Genomic DNA, 24,029 nt, shown 5'->3' with positions numbered 1-24,029 from the left:
ACTGGCGAGTTAGGTTAAAATTACCCCCAAATGTGTTATCATTATAACAGAGAAGATGACTGTACAGCAAATCTAATAAGTGATGATTTTAATCCCGGGCAGACAGTTAAAATCACCCGCGAGACTTATCTGCCAAGATCCCACTCTCTTCCTGCAGGTTACGTTTTTAACCGGCTCTCCTGAGCAGGCGGGAAGGACACCTATCGGCAGCTGGCAGACTCCTTCCTTAAAGATGCTGATCGGGCTTCGATGAGGTCACTGGGGCCAGACTACTATTTAAACCAAAGGTCTGTGCAGTGGCTTTCTCACCAGCCCAACCTAGCGGGAAGAGAAGTCGGGGCCAGAAGAGGCACTTTTTTAACTTTCCATGTGGGGTCAGGAGGAGAAGGAGTGCTCCTCCGGGCTCTACAGGGAATGTTTAGGCATCCCGTCATAGGCTTCCCCAATTACATAGGATATACGGCACAGAAACAGGCCATTCGGCCCAACCAGTCCATGCCGGCGTTTATGCTCCACGCGAGCCTCCTCCTGTCTTTCCTCATCTAAAACTGTCAGCATAACCCTCTATTCCCTTTTCCCTCATATGCTTACTACTAGGCCCTCTTCTCTCCCTCCCCACCCACCAAACCTCTTCCTGGCAACTTACTTATTCCTTCAGTCCCCGGCAGTGGTCTCCTGCTGCCCAACATTCCGTTCCTGCTCAGCAGCCAGCTACCATTTCCAGCCAGTTGTGGGCAGAAACCTAACTGGATCCATACAGATGAGGCCCGGGAGCTAAAATCTCCCATGCCTCAAAGCTGTCGAGATCGGGCGGTTTGGCACTCGCCTCAACCCCCGCCCAGATGTAAAAAATCAGGGCTCAAGATTCCTTCTGAATTGGTAGATCCTGAAAGAAAATGGGATCTGCAACGTGCCAGCCACATCACCAACATTCATTCCATCAGGGTGTGGCACAGCATCTAACTGGAAGATACACCAAAAATATGAAATTTGGCAAGTCAGTTATTTTAATTCTGGAAATTACTTTGAAATCACCCCAAATCACAATATTTCATATTTGAAGTGCTCGGGAGATCAGCAGACACTGGAGCTGATTTAGTTGTACCCATGATCCATGATGCCAACCACATCTGCAGACCCGAAACACCTAGCTAACAATGACAGTAGGAAATTTACTCTGCAGGCTCCAGCTCATCACAGAGCCATTTGCAAACCTATTCTATCGGCTGCAAGGATGGTTGCAGCCAACCTGCACTGTGGGGACAGCATTGCCAGTGGCAGGTACCGTATATGGTTCCCAATGCATTCAAATATTTTATTACCACCTCCTTCCAGTTTAGCATTGTGATCATCTGCACTAACAAGTCAATGTGCTACCCCCAAATATATTGGCCAAGGGACGAATGCACTAATCAGCATAGGCATTTATTTTATCGCTTATCCTACCGATCAACATCAGAATCATGACATAGCTGCCCCAATATCACATCACTACAGCATTTCCCAAGGTACAAGGAGGCAAATAGTAAATGTGTTGCAGGTGCACAAGAGCACTTTGTGACATACCATGGCCATGTACCTAATAAATGGCATTGTTGGGTAGGCTTACCCACACAGCTTTCTCAAGGTTTCTCCTGTGTTTGTTCTCAGGTTTTGTAGGTAGTATATGCAGCATGGGACCAAGCCACCAACTTCTGTCAGCCATGCTGCAGTGCTATCCTCTGTGAAAGGTGCCCTTAAATATCAGATGAGAAACTTCCATGCCATAGAGCAGCTATTTCACCTTGCCAGACATCAAGCAAGGGATTGGGGGCCGCACTGCTACATAATTTCCCAGAGATTCCATTGCCTACGTCCACATGTATTTTGGCAGCTATGGGTTTTTGCCACAACCTTGATGAAAGCTTTTCCAATTTACATCCCCATCCTTCTTTGTTTTCTGACAATGCCAAGATGCAAATCCTGCCTTGGTAAGCTCCCAGTGTCAGGCCCAATATGGGCTGCAAACTTGCCTCATTAATTAAAAAAGATGACCACAGTAAAGCCAGTGAAATTATTGTGCAGCCAAAGTGCTAGAAATGGAAAATTCATCCCAAGAAATCTCACTTACATCATTCACTCTCAATTCTTAGGAGGAAAATTGTATTGTAAAGTTGGTGTCCTAAATGAGTTGGGAAGGCCATTGAAGCAGGCAATACAAGTTAGTTTGAGACAATTGAAGGCATTTTTGGAAAGAAGAAGGGATTGAAGGATTTAAATGTCAGCTTGGCTCAATAGTTGCCCTCACCTCACAGCCAAAAGGTTATGAATTCAAGCGTCACTCCACATACTTGAACATATATTCTAGGTTGACACTTCAGTGCGGTACTGAGGGAGTACTGTATTGTCAGAGTTGCTGTCTTTTGGGTGAGGTGTTAAAGTGAAGCCCCATCTGCCTGTTCAGGTGGGTATAACATTTATCCTTCAACCAACACTACTAAAACAAACGATCTGGTTGTATATCTCACCGCTTTTTTTTGAGACCATGCTGTGTTCAAACTGGCTGCCGGGTTTACCAAATAAGTGACTACACTTCAAAATATAATTAACTGGCTGTGAAGTGCTTTGGGACGTCCTGGGGATGGTTCTTTCTTTCTTTCTTTCTATAGAAGGCGTACATGTCAACCTAGAAAATGTGACAAAGCAGACAACTCAAAAGCCACTCTCATATTAGCGGATAACATGAAAACAAGAAATTGCACTGAAAGTGCAGTGGGATATGGGCAGGTAACTTAAGTTAAACATATACCCAACATTCTTTCACCTGAATTGGAGTAAAGCATATGTACATGAAAGCCTGAAATAAGACAAGTGAAAACCACAAGATTTTATTTTTCTAGGAGGGTCTGGGAGTACCAATGGATAGTAAGTTTCTAAAGCAGGTTGAATTTTTAACATCAGTAGTAGGGAAAATGCTAGAAACTATTATTAAGGATGTGGTAACAGGGCACTTAGAAAATAATAACAGGATTGGGCAGAGTCAACACGGATTCATGAAAGGGAAATTGGAGTTTTTTGAGGTTGTAACTAGCAGAATAGATAAGGGGGAACCAATGGATGTGGTGTATTTTGATTTTCAGAAGGCATTCGATAAGGTGCCACACAAGAGGTTAGGACTCATGGGATTGGGGGTAATATACTAGCATGGATTGAGGATTGGTTAACGGACAGAAAACAGAGAGTAGGAATAAATCGGTCATTTTCAGGTTGGCAGACTGTGACTAGTAGAGTACCGCAAGGATCAGTGGTTGGGCCTCAGCGATTCACAATCTACATCCATGATTTGGATGAGGGGACCAAATGTAATGGCCCAGAAATTCGGGTCGGGGGCTTCCCGCGGGTGTAAGCCCCCGACCTGCACTTACCTAGTGCGCTGGCCGTTGAGCTGTGGGCCCGCGTGGGATTCCAATCCTGGGCCTCCTCCAACTGCCAGCGCGCAGTGCTTGCGTATCCCAGGGGCGCAGTTAGTTCGATGCGTCCCCTGGGATCACGTGGGCCATGGAGAGCCAATGGTAGCAGGGAATGCTTCATTCATAAGTTTGACAGGAAGACCTGTCAAACCTATAAATACTATAAGCCCCAAAACATCATTAAATCTTCAAATAAATTTTAAAAAACTCATCACATTTTTTAAATAAACTATAAATTACATGAAATAACTTTTAAACAATAATTTAAATTTTTGAAAAAATTAATTACATTTTCTAACAGGGCTAAAAATAAACTTACCTTTCTTTAAAGTATTTAAAAATAATAAACCTGTGGAAAAAATGTTTTAATTTTAATTAATTCACCACTTACCTTGTAAAAAGCAGGCCTTGCGCCTGCTTTTTAAAAGTGTAACTCCTGGAGACTTACCCTCCTGGGAAAACCTGCAAAGAAACCGTAAGTTCGATGTGCACGCGTTCCACCTCTGAACCCCTTCTTTCAGGGGAACGGAAGTGCCAGTTTCCCGCGCATGCGCAGTGCATGCACGAAACCGGCACGTCCATTGGGCTTACGGATGAGTACCCCATGCGTACTCACCCGTGGAGACCCGAATTTCTGGGCCATTATATCCAAGTTAACTGATGATACAAAGCTGTGTGGGAATGCAAGTTGTGAGGAGGATGCAAGGAGGCTTCAAGGGCATACAGACAAACTAAGGTGAGTGGGCAAAAACATGGCAAATGGAATATAATGTGGAGAAATGTGAAGTTATCCACTTTGGTAGGAAAAATAGAAAAGCAGAATATTTTTTAAAATGGTGAGAGATTGGGAAATGTTGGTGTTCAGAGGGACCTGGGTGTCCTTGTACACGAATCACTGAAAGTTAACATGCAGGTACAGCAAGCAATTAGGAAAGAAAATGGTATGTTGGTTTTTATTACAAGAGGATTTGAGTATAAGAGTAAAGACAATTATATAGGGCCCTGGAGAGACCACAACTGGAATATTGTGCACAGTTTTGGTCTCCTTACCTAAGGAAGGATATACTTGCCATAGAGGGAGTGCAACGAAGGTTCACCAGACTGGTTCCTGGGATGGGGGGATTGTCCTATGAGGAGAGATTGAGTAGGCTAGGCCGATACTCTCCAGAGTTTAGAAGAATGAGAGGTGATCTCATTGAAACATACAAAATTCTTACAGGGTAGATGCAGGGAGGATGTTTCCCCTGGCTGGAGAGTCTAGAACCAGGGGTCACAGTCTCAGAATAAGGGGTTGGCCATATAGGACTGAGATGAGGAGAAATGTCTTCACTCAAGAGGGTGGTGAATCTTTGGAATTCTCTACCCCAGAGGGCTGTGGAGGCTCAGTCGTTGAGTATATTCAAGACAGAGATCGATAAATTTTTGAATATTAAGGGAATCAAAGGATATGGGGATAGTGCAGGAAAGTGGAGATGAGGTAGAAGATCAGCCATGGTCTTATTGAATGGCAGAGCAGGCTCAAACTGCCAAATGGCCAACTTCTATTTCTTATGTTCTTATTAAAATGTTGCATTCTGGTAAATTTTAAACACTTTCACATAATTGATTTTTTTTAAACTAAGTGACATTTGGGTTTTCAACAGATCTAGCAAAACATCACTTCCCTAAAATCTACTTGAATAGTTATTCACCCATCTGCAACTCTCCTCCTCCCAGTGCAGAGGCCTTCCATCCCCTTTGGACCTAGTTCACATAAACACCTATTAGTTCAAGCTGACACCCTTTTTTCCTTCCAGCCCCTCACATTTCAAGTTCACAGTGGCATTATTCCCCTTCGCCGCCCTTAATTTAACTGGATATTCCTTCCTCTCCCTCTCTTATTCAAGCAGACACTCTTCTCTCCCCTAGTTCAAGCTGCCAGTGTCCTCTCTCCCTCCAGTTCAGGCTTGCACTCTGCTTCAACCTGCTCAGTTAATGCTGGCATATCTTTCTTCCTCCACCTCGAAGCATTCCTCTCAGTTTCTTCCCTCTTTACTATCAAAGCACTGCTCCCACATTGTTTGCTTTTATCCTCTTCCCCAAGCATTGTCGCTAGTTCTATGCTTTTCTCTTTCCACCCTTCAAAGTACTCTTCCCAACTTCTTCCCCCTTCAAAAGCACTGGTCCTGGCTTCAGCCCTCTCCACCCACTCCACAAAGCTCCTGGCTTCTCCCCTCTTCCTCCCTCCTCAGTGTTGGTCTGGAGCTCCTATCAATGTTCCTGCTATAAGTGATTCCCACTACTTCACCACCGTGGATGGAAATTATGCATCTCAAGAGAATTTCTACCCACAGCATGCAGCAATAAGAATCACTTGCAACAGCAGCAAAGCAGGATTTTTGGGGGGTGGGGGGGAAGTCTTAACAACTTAAGTTTAATGCCCTTAAATAATGTTTTTAATTGTTTTAAAGCCCTCATTGTTCAGTGGTAAATCCAGACCAAAAAAAAATGGTTCAATTTTACCACAGCTGACAGAGATTCAATAGTTTCTGAACTTGCCCAAAAACTGCACTTTTTCATTTTTAAAAGTCAGTTTACAGTAAAGTGTTGCAGATATCGGCAAGACAAAAAGACAGCTTGTGTAGTGGAGCTTGTGGACTTAAAGATTGAACCTAAACTTCCATGACTAAATGTTTAAAATTCTAACCAATAATGGATCTCCTAAATAAACGAATAAATGCTAAATTCCTGAAACGTATACTGAAATTTATTGCCAAATGTAAATGGCTCCCCCTATTAGCAATGGTCTGTTCCATTGATGACATCATGGCTTGAATTTCAGCCCTGCTGTTACCTTTTCAAACCCATTCACTATCCAATGAACATACGAAAAGAGGAAACATAACTGACAATAAAAGTTAAATTGTAAATTCTAAATTTTGAACACTGGGAATTAGTAAAACAGAAAAGCACTCAAATGTTGGAATTAAAATGGAAGATACCAGAAATGCACAGGTGAGTTAGCTTCTGAAACAGAATGACAGGTTAATGTTCGGGTGTGGTGCTTCATTGGATGAAGGATCCCATCTGAACATTAACCTATGTTTCGCTGCGAAAGTAGTCTGTAGTGGTCAAAAAGTAGAATAATGTGACCATGGATGTTTACCAAAAGTTCCCCATCCCCTGCGGCGACTAATGTAATTTAGTGACATGATTTAACTATTTTTATGTTTCAAGCCCTGCATTAACTTCAATTTCATTATGGAGTCAAATTTTTCCAAGTGTTTCCATTACCAACTTTCTACCTACATAGCTATCTCAGAACGGGATTGTGTTTTCTCCCTCACCTTGGGCACCTTTTGAATGTGCACATTATCAGAAATCAACTGAGAAGATGATGATATGACTGCACGAAGTACAGTGCCACCTTGGGATCATTAGAACATTTCCACAAACTCCAAGGTGCCTGTTGCCTTGAGCTTGAAATCATTTTCTCCCACTTGTTCAGTTTAACAATTACTAGATAATTAAGTTCTTTGTATGTCTAATAGCAGAAACTTGGCATGCCAACCGATTGGTTGCATAGCTGAAAAGGTGGCCATGAACAAATGGTATACATTTTAGTCACATTATCTAATTCCAGGAAACAAGTGGAAACAAAATGTTATCCATCATTGGCGTTGAATAGATGACTGAAGCACTGGTGGTTAGGAATGACTTGAACTATTGACAACGCAGAGCTTCTTTTACAATGATCTGATAACAAAGTTCAATTAAATTCTGTAAGATCACTATATTGTACCTGTGCAAAATAAAGTTTCAGTTTGGTGCCATTGAAGTCAGATTCATGAAGTTCTATTCGGGCCCGTGCAGCTGCCTCTTGATTGCTGAAGTTTATCCGTACTCTCTGAAAACTTCGGAATAATTGGAATGTGGCCTGTTCATCATAAACCCGGAAAAGAGCTTCAAATCGGTCCTGTTTAAGAAAATTACATTGCATTATCACAATTCTGAAATGCAATATAGCAGTTATAATATGATGCAAGTAGCCTTTTGCCAAGCTTCCACTTTCTACTGACTTGGAATTGGTATAGTTGCTCTGTATCCAACAATAGAGTCTTATAAACATTTCCCACGCTTTCCCCATAACCACTCGCTCACACATCTGCCAGCAGTCATTACATAGCATGTCACTTTTATTATCCCATTTTGTCTTCTTCATCTACACTCCACTAATCTTGCAGTTAACCCAAGTAAACTTTTACCTGCATTATTTATTAATATGTGTAAAATGAACTCCTGTCCTAGAGGTCTATCTACAAACCAAGTTTATTAATTGGCTGCAAGAATGTGGAAATAGCAGACTTAGAGACCGTTGACATTTTCTTTTTGAACCTCTCATTTGATCCAACAGATACGAACATTTCGGCGAATATCTGGAGAAAAAGAGGCTTTGCTCATCTTTTTAATGGTTTTTGTTGCCAATTTTTTTCCTTCCGTTCTCATCCATGACTTTGTTACCTCTAAATTCGATTACTCCAATGCTCTCCTTTGCACCCTCCGTAAACATGACCTCATCAAAAACTCTGCTGCCTGTATCCTAACTCCTACAGTGACTCCCAGTCTGGCAACGCCTCCATTTTAAAATTCTCATCCTGGTTTTCAAATCTCTCCATGGCCTTGCCCCTCCCCATCTCTGTAACCTCCTCCAGCACGACCCGCCGAGATCTCTGCGCTCCTCCAATTCTGGCCTCTTGCGCATCCCTGATTTTCATTACTCCACCATTGGCGGCCGTGCCTTCAGCTGCCTGGGCCCTAAGCTCTGGAATTCCCTCCCTAAACCGCTCCCTCCTCCTTTAAGATGCTCCTTAAATCCTACTTTTGACCTAACATCTCCTTATGTGGCTCGGTGTCAAATTTTGTTTGAGAAAACGCCTGTGAAGGGCCTAGGTACGTTTTACTATGTTAAAGGCGCTATATAAATGCAAGTTGTTGTTGAACATAACTGACTTCTGATGCGGTTCCATGCTGCCAGTTATTTTCAGTACCTCATCAAAGTGGTCATTCTTGAATGATTGAGCGCAAATGAGGAGTGTTCACAGGCAATTAAATCATTAGAGGCATCATGGCCAAGCTCCAACCTGTGGCTACTCAATCTCTGACCGATCTTACTCGCTATACTGGGCTGACGACCGCGACTGCCTCTTCATCAGGTTCGGTGAGATTTTTGGAATGAGCCTCCTGCCCACGCAAGTGGCAAACCTTCCACACATGCAAACTTTCCAGCAAAGGTTACTGATTACTAGGAGCAAGAGCCTGTCTAACTTTCGTAGCCTCAGCCTTGGGTTATTGAAGCCAACTGTAGTACCTCCACAGCTACGCTAACTCAGCACAGACAGGAAATCAAACCTGTGACTTTAGAATCACAGATACTTACAGCACAGAAGCCCATCGAGCCTGTGCTGGCTCTTTGAAAGAGCAGTCGTGCTTGGTCCCACAACCTCGTGTTTTGTCCGTAACCCTGTAAGTTCCTCATCCTCAGGTGCCTGTCCAACTCCCTTCTAAAATTATTTATGGAATCAGCTTCCACCACCTTTTCAAGCAGAGTGTTCCAGGTCTGGACAACTCAATGAAAAAAATTCTCCTGATCTCCCCTCTAGATCTTTTGCCAATGATCTTAAATCTATGACCTCTGGTTATTGACCCACTCACCAGAGGGAATAGTTTTTCTCTCTCTACTTTACCAAAACCTCTCATCATCTTCAAAACCTCTACTGGGTCACCTCTTAATCTTCTCTGTTCCAAGGAGAACAGTCCAAACTTTTCCAACCTCTCCTCATAACTGACTAAGAAAGACTATGAAAAATTCAAAAATGGGTTCAGAATGCATGTACGTAAACGCACAAAGTGTGGTGAGTAAGGGTGGTGAGTTACAAGCACAATTAGCCTTGTGGCAATAACGGAAACGTGGCTTAAAAACAGTGAGGACTGGGCACTTAATATTCAAGGGTACAAGGTGTTCAGAAAAGATAGGGAAGGAAAAAAGGGAGGTGGGGTGGCAGTGCTGATTAAGGAAGACACTGTAGTGTTGGAAAGGGAGGATGTTCTTGAGGGGACAAGGACAGAATCCATTTGGTTAGAGTTGAGGAGCAAAAAGGGTATGATCATGCTATTGGGGTATTCTATAGGCCTCCAAATAGTGAGAGGGAGGTAGAGGAGCAAATCTGCAGGGAAATCGCAGAGACATGCAAGAACTATAGAGTGGTGATATTGGGGGACTTTAATTACCCAAATATCGATTGGGATAATGCTAGGGTAAAGGGAAAGGAGGGGGAGGAATTTCTGAAATGTGTTCAGGAGAATTTCTTTGACCAGTATGTTCTTGGCCCAACTAGGAAGGAGGCATTGCTGGATCTGGTGCTGGGGAATGTGGTGGGCCAGGTCGACCAAGTGTCCATGGGAGAACACTTGGGTACGAGTGATCATCGTATCATAAGATTTAGATTAGCAATGGAGAGGAGCAAGGAACAATCTAGAGAGGAACTTCTTAACTGGAATAGGGCTAACTTCAACGGGATGTGAAAGGATCTAGCCAGGATAAAATAGAACCAAAGACGGACAGAAAAAACTGTAATGGAACAATGGGAGATCTTTAAGGAGGAGATGTTCCAAGTACGGGCTAGGTACATTCCAACAAGAGGGAAGGGTAAGAGAACCAAAGCAAGGGTTCCTTGGATGACGAGGGAGATAGAGAAGATGATGAAACAAAAAAAAGAGGGTGTATGATGCATGTCAGGTGACTTCTTCAAGGGAGAACCAGATCAAATACAATAAGTTGAGAGGGGAAGTGAAGATGAAAAGAAGATTGGCAAAGAGAAAATGAGAGTAGAATGGCAGTTAACATAAAAGGGAACCCAAAAATCTTCTACCAGCATGTAAACAGTAAGCGGGTAGTAAGAGGCAGGGTGGGGCCTATTAGGGACAAAGAAGGTGATATATGCTTAGAGGCGCAGGGCAAGGCTAGAATACTCAATGAGTATTTTGTATCGGTGTTTACTGAGGAGGTGGATGCTGACAAAATATCGGTAGAAGTGGAAAAGGTAGAAGCAATGGAAGGGGTGAAAATTGATAGACAGGATGTACTAGAAATACTGGGATGCTTGAGTGGATAAGTCGCCTGGTCCAGATGGCTTCCATCCCAGGTTGCTAAGGAAATTGGGGGAGGGGATAGCGGAAGGGCTTGCCATTAATTTTCCAATCTTCCCTAGATGCGGGGGAGGTGCCTGAGGATTGGAAAGTGGCAAATGTGACACCATTGTTCAAGTGTGTAAGGACAATCCTAGTAACTACAGGCCAGTCAGTTTAACATCAGTGGTGGGTAAAGTTATAGAAACAATAATCAAGGAAAAAATTAACGGGCACTTGGAGGTTTAAGCTAATTAAGGAGAGCCAACACGGATTTGTAAAAGGCAGATCGTGTTTGAAGTAACAGGGAGGACTGATGAAGGGAATGCAATGGATGTTGTCGACATGGATTTTAGGAAGGCGTTTGACAAAGTACCACATAGAAGGCTGACTGGATTGCTCTACAGAGAGCCGGCATGGACTCGATGGGCTGAATGGCCTCCTTCTGTGCCGTTATGACTCTATGGGGGAAAAATTCGGTTGCTTTGCGCCTCCCTTTAGCGCCTCAAGGCAGCGCTAATGGGGTGCAAAGCAACTAGCGCCCGGGCGCGTCGCCGCCAACGCCTCCCGTGAAATTCAGTGGGAGGTTAGCGGCGGCGGAAATATTTAGCGCCCCGCGGAGCTGCGCCGCCGGCGATGGTGTCATCACCATGCGCAGTGCCCCGCTTGCACCCCGGCCGGGCTCTTTTGTCAGCACTCCAGTCCCTGGTGGCCCAGCTGGGCCCCGGGTCGCACTGCGCAAGGCCCCTTCCCTTTAAGAAGGGGCAGAAGGCCTGCAGTACCATGGCGCGACGTGGCACCACGATATTCTCTCACAGCGTCTATATCATCCTGAAGTATACAACTATCCTCCTCACTATCTGCTCCACTACCAAGTTTTGTATCAACTGCAAACTTTATAATGCTGCGCCCTTCAGTCGAGTCTGGGTCGGTTATAAAAATTGAAATGGGTAACGGACCCAAAACTGACCCTTGGGGAACACCACTTACAAACCACCAACCTGTCTGAAAAACATCCATTCACCACCACTCTCTGCTCCTGTTACTGAGTCAATTCCATATCCATACCACCACTTTCCCCTTAATCCCATGGACTTCCATTTTCTTAACAAGCCTCCTATGTGGCACTTTGTTGAATGTCTTCCGCACGTCCATATATACATTTTCGGTTACCTCAAAGAATTCAAATCAAGATTAGTCAGCCACGATTTGCCTTTAACAAATCCATGCTGGCTCTCCTTGTATTAACCCATGCCTTTCCAAATGAAAGTTTATTTTATCCCTGATAAGTATAACACTGCAGGCCTCCAGTCCTCTGGCACTACGCCTGTATCCAATGAGGATTGAAAGCTTGTGGTCAATGCCTCTGCTATTTCTACCTTTGCTTCATTCAGCAACTTTCTATGGCTCAGTTGCTGTTTTTAATCTTACAAAGTAGAAATTACTGGGGACTCTGCCCTTTCAATAGGACCCAACAACGTATGGTAAGCCCACTTTCCTCAATCTTTCAGCCTCCACCAGGTCAGCACAACTTGGTTTCATAAAATGTTAAATTTTGTATCAATTGCAAACCACCAACCTATTCCTCAATTAATTTAACCCTTCATTAATAATTTTCATAAATAATGCAGGTAAAAGGTTTCTTGGGTTTTCTGCAAGATTAGTGGAGTGTGTGTGAAGGCGACAAAACAGGATAATAAAGGTAATATGCTGTACAACGACTGCTAACAGATGAGTAAGAGTGCGCTTAGGAAATGTTTGAGACTGTATTGTTGAATATAAAATCAGTTAAACACAAGAAGGCTGAGTTTCTTCAATTATAGTGCCCGAAATCAACGCTGGTGTAGGCTGGATTTTTTTTCAATATCGTACCTAAACTACATTTTTCCAGCAGGTATTTGGGGCTCTCCTGACCCCTTTAATTCAGGTTCCTCTTCTTTGGGTCTTCAGTGGATGTCCCACCGCAGTACCAGGCTCCCTCTTGGTGTTGGGGATCCCATCAGGAGCCTGTCCTGCATAACTAATGACCTCCTACCCAGGAAAATGAGCCACGATCACAGTGGAGTCAGGGTGGCAGGCAGAAGTCCCGCTCTGACCCTCCTTGTGTGATGAACCTGCCGCAGAGAAAATGGCTCATCATTGAAATGCATTGAACAGTGTGACTGCCAAATAACCTCTCTGGCACTCAAAATTAACTATTACAAGCGTGGAGTCTCATTCTTTCCAGTTTTAATTGCTGTTAGGGATTTTAAGAAACCATTTTAAATTTAAAAAAAAATTAATTTCCTTTTTTTTCTCTCTTAATCCAATTTTTCTTTCCCTCTCTTTATTGGTCTTACTGTACCTGATTTGACATTGAATTCACCCACTCTAACTTACACTTCCCTCTCAGTCCTTGTGCTGTTAAGTTCACAATCCTTCGATCTGATTAAGGAGATACACACTTGCTTGCCCTGTTCACTCAGGTCCCAGATGCCTTTTCCTTATCAGTTCGCACTTTCAGCAACTTGCCATGCAAAATTTTTTTTTAAACTAAACAGGCAAGGGCAAGTCTAACTCAACGGCAGACACCATTAGATGCCCAACTAAAGCAAATTATGGACCATTGTTTGCTCAGGTACACAAAATATAATATTTCAGCAAGGCTCTGGAGGGCAGTTCGTTACTGTGGAGCCATTCCCCAGCATACATCACAGGAGAAGGGTAAAAGAAGACTTTTTCCTTAAAAAAGAGAGCAGGTAGGAAAACTGATGATGTACACACAGCTCAAGATTTTATTATTGTCACCTCAGCACCAAGATGCAAAGGGAGTGTGGCTGATCGGCGCAGATTTTGCTCTGTCATTGGAATTTCCCTATCCGTCTGGGGAAGACAGTAAATGAGAAAGCGAACACAAATTTAAAGGAAGAAACATGCAGGATATGCCCAATTAGTCAATATCAACAGCCAACCCTGGGAATTGTCACAATATCTACCATCAAAAATCTGTGACAAACTAAGGGTACCTTTATGAGGAAATACATGAAGTTGAGAAAGGCAAGTTATTGCCATTTTAAGCACTGAACTACATTACAGTGACAAGATAGAATCCAGTGACCCGGTTTTGTGTGAAAATGGGTGGAGGGGACACAAAAATCGCTTCTCCCTCTAATGTATTCTAGGTAATAATAAAGATTTAGGGGGAGAAATTCGGTATTGCCCTGTTTGGGGCGCAATTATCTGCTGGGCGCAAAGTTTAGCGCCTGGCACTAATTATCGCCTCCAACTGCAAACTTGGCTTCTATCGCCCCTGGAGGTGATTGGAGTGCTAAATCAGGCGCTACACACCTCTTAAGGCGCTAACGCCGAGGAGCGAGGCGCTACTTCAGAGCGCTGGCGATGCTCATGTGATGTCAGTCAGCAATGGAACACAGACACACTGGCGCCGGCCAGTTCTTAAAGGGGAGGGTCGATCTTGCTCTCCATCCACATCCTGCTCATTGCAGCCTTGAATCTCGGTCTGGAGAGACCTGTGCATCAAATCTGCTGGAAAGAACAATGGAGAGGCCCAGGGAAAGAGCTCAGAGTACAGCCCCCATAGTCTCATCTAAATTGATGCAAGGAAGGTCAAATCAAAATGAACCTGCAAAGTGCTGCTCAGTACCCAAAACTCCTTCACACAGCGTTGAATCTCTCCAGAAATCTCTCTCTCAAAATGCGTGGTGCAAAAATGTCGCCAACAAAAAAAGGCAGGAAGCGGTCGCCTTTAAATAGCGCTCCCCCAGTCCCTTCCCGACTGCAAAACGCTCCCCTCAACCTGTCGTTGCTAGCGGCAGGCGGTAAGGCAGAGGACGCCATTCAATATCCAGTCCGGGGCCTTACCGGGGCGTTGCACGCTCGACTGACGTCACGATCTGCGGGCACAAGAGATCGTGGCGGTAGTGTTTAGCGCCGCCGCAAAATGTCTGGTCAATTTCATGAGCGGCGCAAAAATCGCCACGCCCGGGCGCTAGTTGCTTTGCAACCCATTAGCGCCCTCTTAGGGCACTAACGGGAGGCGCAAAGCAACTGAACTTTTCCCCCTTAGACTATAGTTTTGATGTACAACTTTGCGCAGTTGTCTTTTGGTTCATATAAAGTATATGTTTCGTAAAACAAAACAAAATTAAAATCATGTTGCAATATTTTTAACAACGCTGCAAAGCCATGAATAATTTGATAGAGTTGTTCCTTCAGAGAAATGAAAAGGCATTCATTTTGCTTTCCCCCTTCTTAATTCCAGGTGATTTGGTACTTTTTTGCCTGTCTTTTTCAAATGTGTCCTGCTTTTTCTCTAAAAGGCTGCTGTCGTGGTGTACGATCATAAGAGAGACTCCTGGTGAAAATAGGCTGGCCGGCGGTGAAGTAATGACAGCTCCCGATGCAGTGTTAAAAGGTGATGGGGATTCAATTGTAAGGGGAATAGATAGGCGGTTCTGCGGCCGCAAACGAGACTCCAGGATGGTGTGTTGCCTCCCTGGTGCAAGGGTCAAGGATGTCTCTGAGCGACTCCAGAACATCTTGGAAGGGGAGGGTGAACAGCCAGTTGTCGTGGTGCATATAGGCACCAACGATATAGGTAAAAAGCGGGATGAGGTCCTAAAAGCGGAGTATAGGGAGTTAGGAGATAAATTAAAAAACAGGACCTCAAAGGTAGTAATCTCAGGATTGCTACCAGTGCCACGTGCTAGTCAGAGTAGAAATAGAAGGATACTTCAGCTGAATACGTGGCTAGAGGAATGGTGCCAGGGGGAGGGATTCAAGTTCCTGGGACATTGGAACCGGTTCTGGGGGAGGTGGGACCAGTTCAAACTGGACGGTTTGCACCTGGGCAGGGCTGGAACCAATGTCCTAGGGGGAGTGTTTGCTAGTGCTGTGGGGGAGGGTTTAAACTAAAATGGCAGGGGGTTGGGAACCTGAGCAGGGAGACAGAGGAAAGGGAAACAAGGATAAAAGCAAAAGATAGGAAGGCGAAAAACAAAAGTGGCAGTCAGAGAAATCAACGGTTTAAATCAAACATGGCCACAGTAAATAATAATTCTAATAGCTCTAAGAGCGTTAAAAAAACAAGCCTGAAGGCTTTGTGTCTTAATGCGAGGAGCATTTGTAATAAGGTGGATGAATTGGCTGCGCAAATAGAAGTAAACAAATACGATTTGGTTGGGATTACGGAAACGTGGCTCAAGGAAGGCCAGGACTGGGAACTCAACATCCAGGGGTATTCGATATTCAGGAAAGATAGGCAAAAAGGAAAGGGAGGTGGGGTAGCATTACTGGTTAAAGAAGGGATTAACACAATTGTAATGAAGGATATTAGCTCTGATGAGGTGGAATCTGTATGGGTAGAATTGAGAAATATTAAGGGGAAAAAAACATTAGTGGGAGTGGTTTATAGACCTCCAAACAGTAAGGCGGAGGTTGGGGATGGCATTCAAAGAGAAATTAAAGAAGCGTGCAATAAGGGCACAGCAGTCATCATGGGTGACTTTAATCTACATATAGATTGGGCCAACCAAATGAGTAACAATACTGTGGAGGAGTAATTCCTGGAGTGTTTACGGGACGGTTTCCTGGACCAATATGTCGAGGAACCAACCAGAGGTCAGGCCATCTTAGACTGGGTATTATGTAACGAGAAAGGATTAATTAGCAATCTTGTTGTAAGAGGCCCCTTGGGTCGGAGCGATCATAATATGATCGAATTCTTCATTAAGATGGAGAATGAAGTAGTTGACTCGGAGACTAGGGTCCTCAATTTAAATAAAGGAAACTATGATGGTCTGAGGAGCGAGTTGGGTAGGATTGATTGGGGAATGGCACTCAAAGGGTTGACGGTGGATAGGCAATGGCAAACATTCAAAGACCGAATGGATGAACTACAGAATTTGTTCATTCCAGTTTGGCATAAAAATAAAACAAAAAAGGTGACCCAACTGTGGCTAACAAGGGAAATCAGGGATAGCATAAGGTCCAAGGAGAGGGCATATAAATTGGCCAGAAAAAGCAATAATCCTGAGGATTGGGAGCAGTTTAGGATTCAACAAAGGAGGACAAAGGGATTAATTAAGAAAGGGGAAATAGAATATGAGAGTAAGCTTGCAGAGAACATAAAAACTGACTGTAAAAGCTTTTATAGATATGTGAAGAGAAAAAGATTGGTGAAGTCAAGCGTAGGTCCCTTGCAGTCAGAATCGGGGGAATTTATAATGGGGAACAAAGAAATGGCAGACCAACTAAATACATATTTTGGTTCTGTCTTCACAAAGGAGGACACAAATAACCTCCCAGAGATGCCGGGAAACATAGGGTCTGATGAAAGGGAGGAACTGAAAGAAATCAGTATTTGTAGGGAAATGGTGTTAGGAAAATTGATGGGACTGAAGGCCGATAAATCCCCAGGGCCTGATAATCTACATCCCAGGGTACTTAAGGAAGTGGCCCCAGAAATAGTAGATGCATTGCTGGTCATCTTCCAGAACTCGATAGACTCTGGAACGGTACCCTTGGATTGGCGGGTAGCTAATGTTACCCCACTATTCAAAAAAGGTGGTAGAGAAAAGGTGGGGAAAAGCTTGACATCGGTAGTGGGGAAAATGCTGGAGTCCATTATAAAAGATGTAATAGCAGAGCACTTGGAAAGCAGTGACTGGATCGGACAAAGTCAACGTGGATTTACAAAAGGTAAATCATGCTTGACTAATCTACTGGAATTTTTTTGAGGATGTAACTGGTAAAATAGATAAGGGAGAACCAGTGGATGTGGTGTATTTGGACTTTCAGAAGGCTTTCGATAAGGTCCCACATAAGAGATTAGCGTGCAAAATTAAGGCACATGGGATTGGGGGCAAGGTATTGACTTGGATAGAGAACTGGTTGGCGGACAGAAAGCAAAGAGTTGGAATAAACGGGTCATTTTCTGAGTGGCAGGCAGTGACTAGTGGGGTACCGCAAGGATCGGTCCTAGGACCCCAGCTGTTCACAATATATATTAATGATCTGGACGAGGGAATTGGATGTAATATCTCCAAATTTGCAGACGACACAAAGCTGGGGGGGGGGGGGGGGGAGGATATGCTGTGAGGAGGATGTCGTGAAACTCCAGCACGATTTGGACAGGTTGGGTGATTGGGCAGAAACATGGCAAATGCACTATAATGTGGATAAATGTGAGGTTATCCACTTTGGTGGCAAAAACAGGAAGGCAGATTATTATTTGAATGGTAATAGATTGGGAGAAGGGGAAGTGCAAAGAGACCTGGGTGTTCTTGTACACCAGTCGCTGAAGGTAAGCATGCAGGTGCAGCAGGCGGTTAAGAAGGCAAATGGTATGTTGGCCTTCGTAGCAAGAGGGTTCGAGTACAAGAACAAGGATGTCTTGCTGCAGTTGTACAGGGCCTTGGTGAGACCACACCTTGAGTATTGTGTGCAGTTTTGGTCGCCTTACCTGAGGAAGGACGTACTTGCCATGGAAGGAGTGCAGCGAAGATTCACCAGGCTGATACCTGGGATGGCAGGAATGACGTATGAGGAGAGATTGTGTCGATTGGGCTTATACTCACTGGAGTTTAGAAGATTGAGAGGGGATCTCATCGAAACCTATAAAATTCTGTCAGGCCTGGACAGACTAGATGCAGGAAGGATGTTTCTGATGGCCGGGGAGTCCAGAACCAGGGGTCATAGTCTAAGGGTAAGGGGTAAGCCACTTAGGACTGAAATGAGGAGGAATTTCTTCACCCAGAGAGTGGTGAACCTGTGGAATTCTCTGCCACAGAGGGCGGTGGAGGCCAGTTCATTAAGTATATTCAAGAAAGAGTTGGATATATTTCTTAAGGCTAAAGGGATCAAGGGATATGGGGAGAAGGCAGGGACCGGGTACTGAATTTGGATGATCAGCCATGATCTCATTGAATGGCGGAGCAGGCTCGAAGGGCTGAATGGTCTACTCCTGCTCCTATCTTCTATGTATCTATGTATCTATGTGAATTTTAACAGAACAGCATATTGCTCATGAAACTATGCTGGGGAGTAAAGTGCTGAAATTCATTATTGTAAGTTGAGGTGACATTTAAAAAAGGGTACATTAGGCACAAAATGAATGACTTTCATTTAATGGTACTTTCAGCCTCAACAACTCAAATTGAATTTTATGCTGCAGGTATGACCAGTAACTCAATTAAATTGAATGGGTGCACGCAGATTAGTAATTGGATTCACAGTCTTTATTTCTTGCAAAACAATGGTGAACGTACAAGGTCGAAGGCAGTTAAGTAAAGCACTGATGGCAGCAGTGAGTGGTTTCTGGCAGTCCGACTGAACTGAAGACAATGCGGCTGTCGGAGGTGGCCATCGTCACTCGGTGGGATTTGGAATAAATTAGCGGATAGCTACTGTGCTACTAGCCAGCCAGAAAAAAAATTACAAGCCCATCAGTAAATGCATGAAAATATCAGCCCATCAAATCACTGGCTTTTACAAAGGAAAATGCTCATTTATACAACACAAAAATAAATACAATGACTACTGGGAGACCACAATAGAATCTGGAGTAGGTTTTCAAAATTTCTCCACTGATTTTAACTTAAGGAGGTAGATCTTGACCTTGTGAGATAGTGTAAAACAGGGGATAGCGAGTCAACAGCCCGTTTTACATCTCTCCCGTTAATGAAGTCAATGGAATTTTTTTTTTTTTTTTTTTTTTAAATTGCACAAAGTCAAGATCTACCTCAAGATGAGACATAGGGATTTCATAAAAATAATCCCCAAGAAAATATCACCAGGAGCTTAGTTTTTAAATCGTTTATATAACACAATTGTGAACATGCACCTGAATAGACCCAGCTCCATGCAACTTCTCAGTTATACCTATGGTTCTTGGTTTTCACATTAAATTTTATTAAATGACAGAGGAAGAAAAACATTTTACAGGAAACTTGCGTTTAACCGGAGGTTAAATGTACGCAAAGCTCTATCTACCGGCAAAATTCAGGAGCCGTTTCCTGTAAGTTTTTTTACTTCTCGTGGCTTTTTTTTTCCAAGTCAGGCTCTGCAAGGTCTAGCTGAAGCTGTTGCTTAGCTACAGAGACGCTTTTAAGCTGCGGCCGACTGTTTTGAAGCTGTTGCTAAGCAACAGGGTTTGTTGATTCACACGGAGCTCAAAAGCTCCATATGTTTTAACATTAGCGCTGGTTTCTACGGCAGTTTTGATGGTACGGCACCAGCTCGGTCCCTTCAGTGCCGGATACCAGAAAGTTCCCTGTACATTTTCTGCAGTATGAAATACCTGTTGTGGCTGAAAATTAAGGGCCTAGAAATTGGTATGCAACCCTTTTTGGCAGTGTAGTTCAGGCCCACGCCTGAATGGTGAGGCCCGAGTCCTCAGGCTTCATTCCAATGCTTCCAGTGAAGCGCCCGCCGGTGAAGAGGACTCCAAGTTTGGGCTGCTGTTAGTGTCGCAGCAGCGATGGGTGGGAGGAGTTGGGAGCGGCAATCGGGTCCTTTAATGTGGGGTCAGGTGGAGCACTCCTGCTTCCACATTCAGGAAAGTTACTTACCTTCTTTGTTGCAGGGGATCCTGAGGGCGGGTTTCCCCAGAGTGCAGGCCGTGCTAGCGCAACTGCCTCAGGGCAAACCAATGTTACAGAAAGGGGCTTCAAACAGGCCTTAGGAATCTCATTTACATATGTAAAGGGCCCAACGCCGGCTTCAGGCATGGCTAAGGGATGCCTCTTATGTCCTTAATCAATATGGCAGGAGGTGCACTTCCAGCCGGAAATGTTTGCACGCTTACTGACCGCCATATTGAAACCTTAATAATCTGAGCAGCTGACCAATTTCTAGGCCCTGAACTTCAGTTATATCAAATCACTTTTTTCCTCTCCCACCTCCTTTTTGAGGTCTTGATGCCAACAAACATTCTCTGACTAAGAGGTTGGGCATTAAACTTGTTCCCAAACTTCTGCCAACACTTCCTTTGAGCCAACTGCCAAAAAATCTCTCATGGCAGATGGGTCTAAATGAGGAAGTGGGTGGAGGGAGGCCGATTAAAGTGATTTAGGAATCTGGGTATGCGTCATTTAAAGCTATGTTACAGGTGCAAAAGGCAATCAAAAAGGCGAAAGAGATGCTGGACTTCATTACAAAAGGCACAGCATATTAAAGCAAATAAAAAGTATTGCAGTTATACAGAATGCTAGGCAGGCCTTATTTGGTATACAGTGTTCAGTTTTCCACACCCCGGCCCCGATTTCCGGCTTGTGTGGGAAATGGTCGGGTTTCCCCGAATGTGGGGTTTCTGAAACACAAAGGGGTCAATTTTCTGGCCGCCGTCGGGCGGCTTTTCATGCGGCCGGGGGCCGAAAATCACGATAAAGCGGGTCGGGACCCCCCCCCCCCCCCGCCTGATTCCCCACCCCGTCCGACTTTCGGACTGCCGTTTCCCCGCGACCCACTTCAGTCCCGGCCGCCGCTGGCAGGACTGGTCGTCGGAGCACTAATAAGCAATTATCAGCTTGTTGAGGTAGATTTTCTGGGGCCGTTGCAACTTTGGGGCTTTCCCCACATCAAACCCGCCTGCAGGGAACCCCGCTGCTGAGACCTGGCGTGAAGCTTGCCGGCTTGCTTGCTGTCAGCTGCAGGTCAATCGGAGAAGCTACGATTTAAAGGGACAGCACTTGTATGTTGAAGGACCTTGTTGTTGCAGGTTTGGGGCTACATCTTCAAGGCTCAGGCACAGCTGTGGAAGGTTGGAGCCTCACACACTTCTCCAATGCGATCTCCTGGGAAGCCCCTCTCGCCACCCTCACTCAGCGCTTCCTCAGCGGAGGCATCTGCCAGAAGCATGGGACGCCTTTTTTTCCTTCCCTTCTTGCCATTAGAGGATCTCCAGCAGCAGAACCAGGAACAGCAGGATCAGCAACAGGAGCACCAGGCTGCTGCTCACTCACCTGAAACTGCACAGGCCAGAAGGGGCCAGCGCTTGGAAGTGGCTTGAGAGCACCTTGCTGCGCTTTAGGGGGCCATGGGGACCCGTATCTGCACTGGCAGTCCTACTCAGAAGGACTTCCATGAAGGTTTGGTTTCTCTGTTCAATAGATGGCCAACGCTCAAGAGATGTCATTCTCTTATGAGCACTCACCATGTTTTCCGTACCCTGGCGAGTTATCTCCTCCATGGAGGTTGCCAACCTTTCCATGGTGATGTATTCATGCGCCAATGACTCCACAAAGGCTCTGCTCATGGTCGCTATGGACTCCTCCATTCGCTCCACACTCGCAGCGACCCTGGAGACAAAACCTGCCAGAGACTCCTGCATCTGTGCATGGAGATCCATCACCTCTTCTCTTGCGGATGGACCCAGAGGCAGAGGGTCGACATGCAGCGCAGCTGAGCTGAGCTGGCAGAGTCCTGCACCCTCCGACGAGGACTCTCCACTGCTGTCCCTGTCTCCAGAATCTGCTGAGACTCACTTGTGAGCTGTGAAACACCAGGTGACAACACTACTCTATGTCCCAAAGGTCCCCCAGAGGTGTGAGTGTCTGCGCTGGTGCTGGGTGCGCTTACTTCTGCTGACGCTGCGCCCTCAGAGGTTGGAGTTTCCTCGAGGAGTCTGGCTGCACAGCCTCTTCCTCCTCCACAGTGAGGACGGGGGTTCTGGATGGTACTGTGGGGGAGTTAAGGAAGGAGTTAGAGATGTAATGCCAAGGTTCTTCTGGTGACTCCCAGCGAGTTGGCATCTGCTGACACCTGCATCCATGCAGCATTGGTCTCAGTGGGAGGCCTCTTCCTCCCTGACCTAGGGAAGAGGACCTCCCTGTGGGCCCTAACCCCATCCAATAATGCCTGCAGTGAAGCCTCGTCGAATTTGAAGGCAGCTCGGCCTCTGGCAGCAGCTGGTGCAGGCTCCTCTGCCACTGTGCAAGAGTGGCTGAGAAGCCTGCAGAGGGGAGAAGCTTGCTGGACACTTTGAAAGCACCACGAATGATGACATCATACTGTGGGGATTTCTGACTCGAAGTGGACAATTAGCAAGGCTTCCCACATGCTGGGAATTAATTGGCCACTTGAGGGAAAATTGCGTGGAGCTGGCTGACACTTTTTTATGTGCGTCAGAAACCCCACATTCGGGGAAACCCGACCATTTCCCACACAAGCCGAAAATCGGGGCCAAAGTGTCAGCCAGCTCCACGCAATTTTCCCTCAAGTGGCCAATTAATTCCCAGCATGTGGGAAGCCTTGCTAATTGTCCAATTCTAGTCAGAAATCCCCACAGAATTATGTCATCATTCGTGGTGCCTTCAAGGTCCATAGCAAGCACTGCATCCTCTGAAGGCTTCCAAACGAACCATACAGGATGGCAGAGGAGCCTTCAGCAGCTGTGGCCAGTGTCAGACCCCGAGCTGCCTTCAAATTCGACGAGGCTTCACTGCAGGCATTATTGGATGGGGTTAGGGCCCACAGGGAGGTCCTCTTCCCAAGGTCAGGGAGGAAGAGGCCTCCCACTGAGACCAATGCTGCATGGATGCAGGTGTCAGCAGATGCCAACTCGCTGGGAGTCACCAGAAGAACCTTGGCATTACATCTCTAACTCCTTCCTTAACTCCCCCACAGTACCATCCAGAACCCCCGTCCTCACTGTGGAGGAGGAAGAGGCTGTGCAGCCAGACTCCTCGAGGAAGCTCCAACCTCTGAGGGCGCAGCGTCAGCAGAAGTAAGCGCACCCAGCACCAGCGCAGACACTCACACCTCTGGGGGACCTTCGGGACATAGAGTAGTGTTGTCACCTGGTGTTTCACAGCTCACAAGTGAGCCTCAGCAGATTCTGGAGACAGGGACAGCAGTGGTGAGTCCTCGTTGGAGGGCGCAGGACTCTGCCAGCTCAGCTGCGCTGCATGTCGACCCTCTGCCTCTGGGTCCATTCACAAGAGAAGAGGTGATGGATCTCCATGCACAGATGCAGGAGTCTCTGGCAGGTTTTGTCTCCAGGGTCACTGCGAGTGTGGAGCGAATGGAGGAGTCCATAGCGACCATGAGCAGAGCCTTTGTGGAGTCATTGGTGCATGAACGCATCACCATGGAAAGGTTGGCAACCTCCATGGAGGAGATAACTCGCCAGGGTATGGAAAACATGGTGAGTGCTCATAACAGAATGACATCTCTTGAGGAGCGTTGGCCATCTGTTGAGCCGAGAAACCAGATCTTCATGGAAGTCCTTCTGAGTAGGACTGCCAGTGCAGAAACGGGTCCCCATGGCCCCCTAAAGCGCAGCAAGGTGCTCTCAAGCCACTTCCAAGCACTGGCCCCTTCTGGCCTGTGCAGCTTCAGGTGAGTGAGCAGCAGCCTGGTGCTCCTGTTGCTGATCCTGCTGTTCCTGGTTCTGCTGCTGCCGCCTCTGCTGCTGGA

At 45.5% G+C, this 24,029-nt stretch overlaps 1 protein-coding gene across 3 annotated transcripts in view; it reads right to left on the bottom strand.

Annotated features, from left to right (window-relative positions):
• Nucleotides 1–24,029, bottom strand: part of LOC147103205 (calcipressin-3-like) — a 165,848-nt gene that overhangs the window by 44,692 nt on the left and 97,127 nt on the right. For all 3 annotated transcript variants that reach the window (XM_085962628.1, XM_085962626.1, XM_085962627.1), the window contains one exon: nucleotides 7,231–7,404. In XM_085962628.1, the coding sequence (XP_085818754.1) occupies nucleotides 7,231–7,404 (174 nt within the window). The remainder of the gene's footprint in view (nucleotides 1–7,230; nucleotides 7,405–24,029) is intronic.

This window comes from Somniosus microcephalus, chromosome 20 (genome assembly GCF_052327205.1).
Source record: "Somniosus microcephalus isolate GS21.2 chromosome 20, FLI_Smic_1.0, whole genome shotgun sequence".
In the NCBI taxonomy this organism is placed as follows: domain Eukaryota; kingdom Metazoa; phylum Chordata; class Chondrichthyes; order Squaliformes; family Somniosidae; genus Somniosus; species Somniosus microcephalus.
Note: the sequence above shows the minus strand (reverse complement) of the source record. Positions and strands in the feature narration are given on the sequence as shown.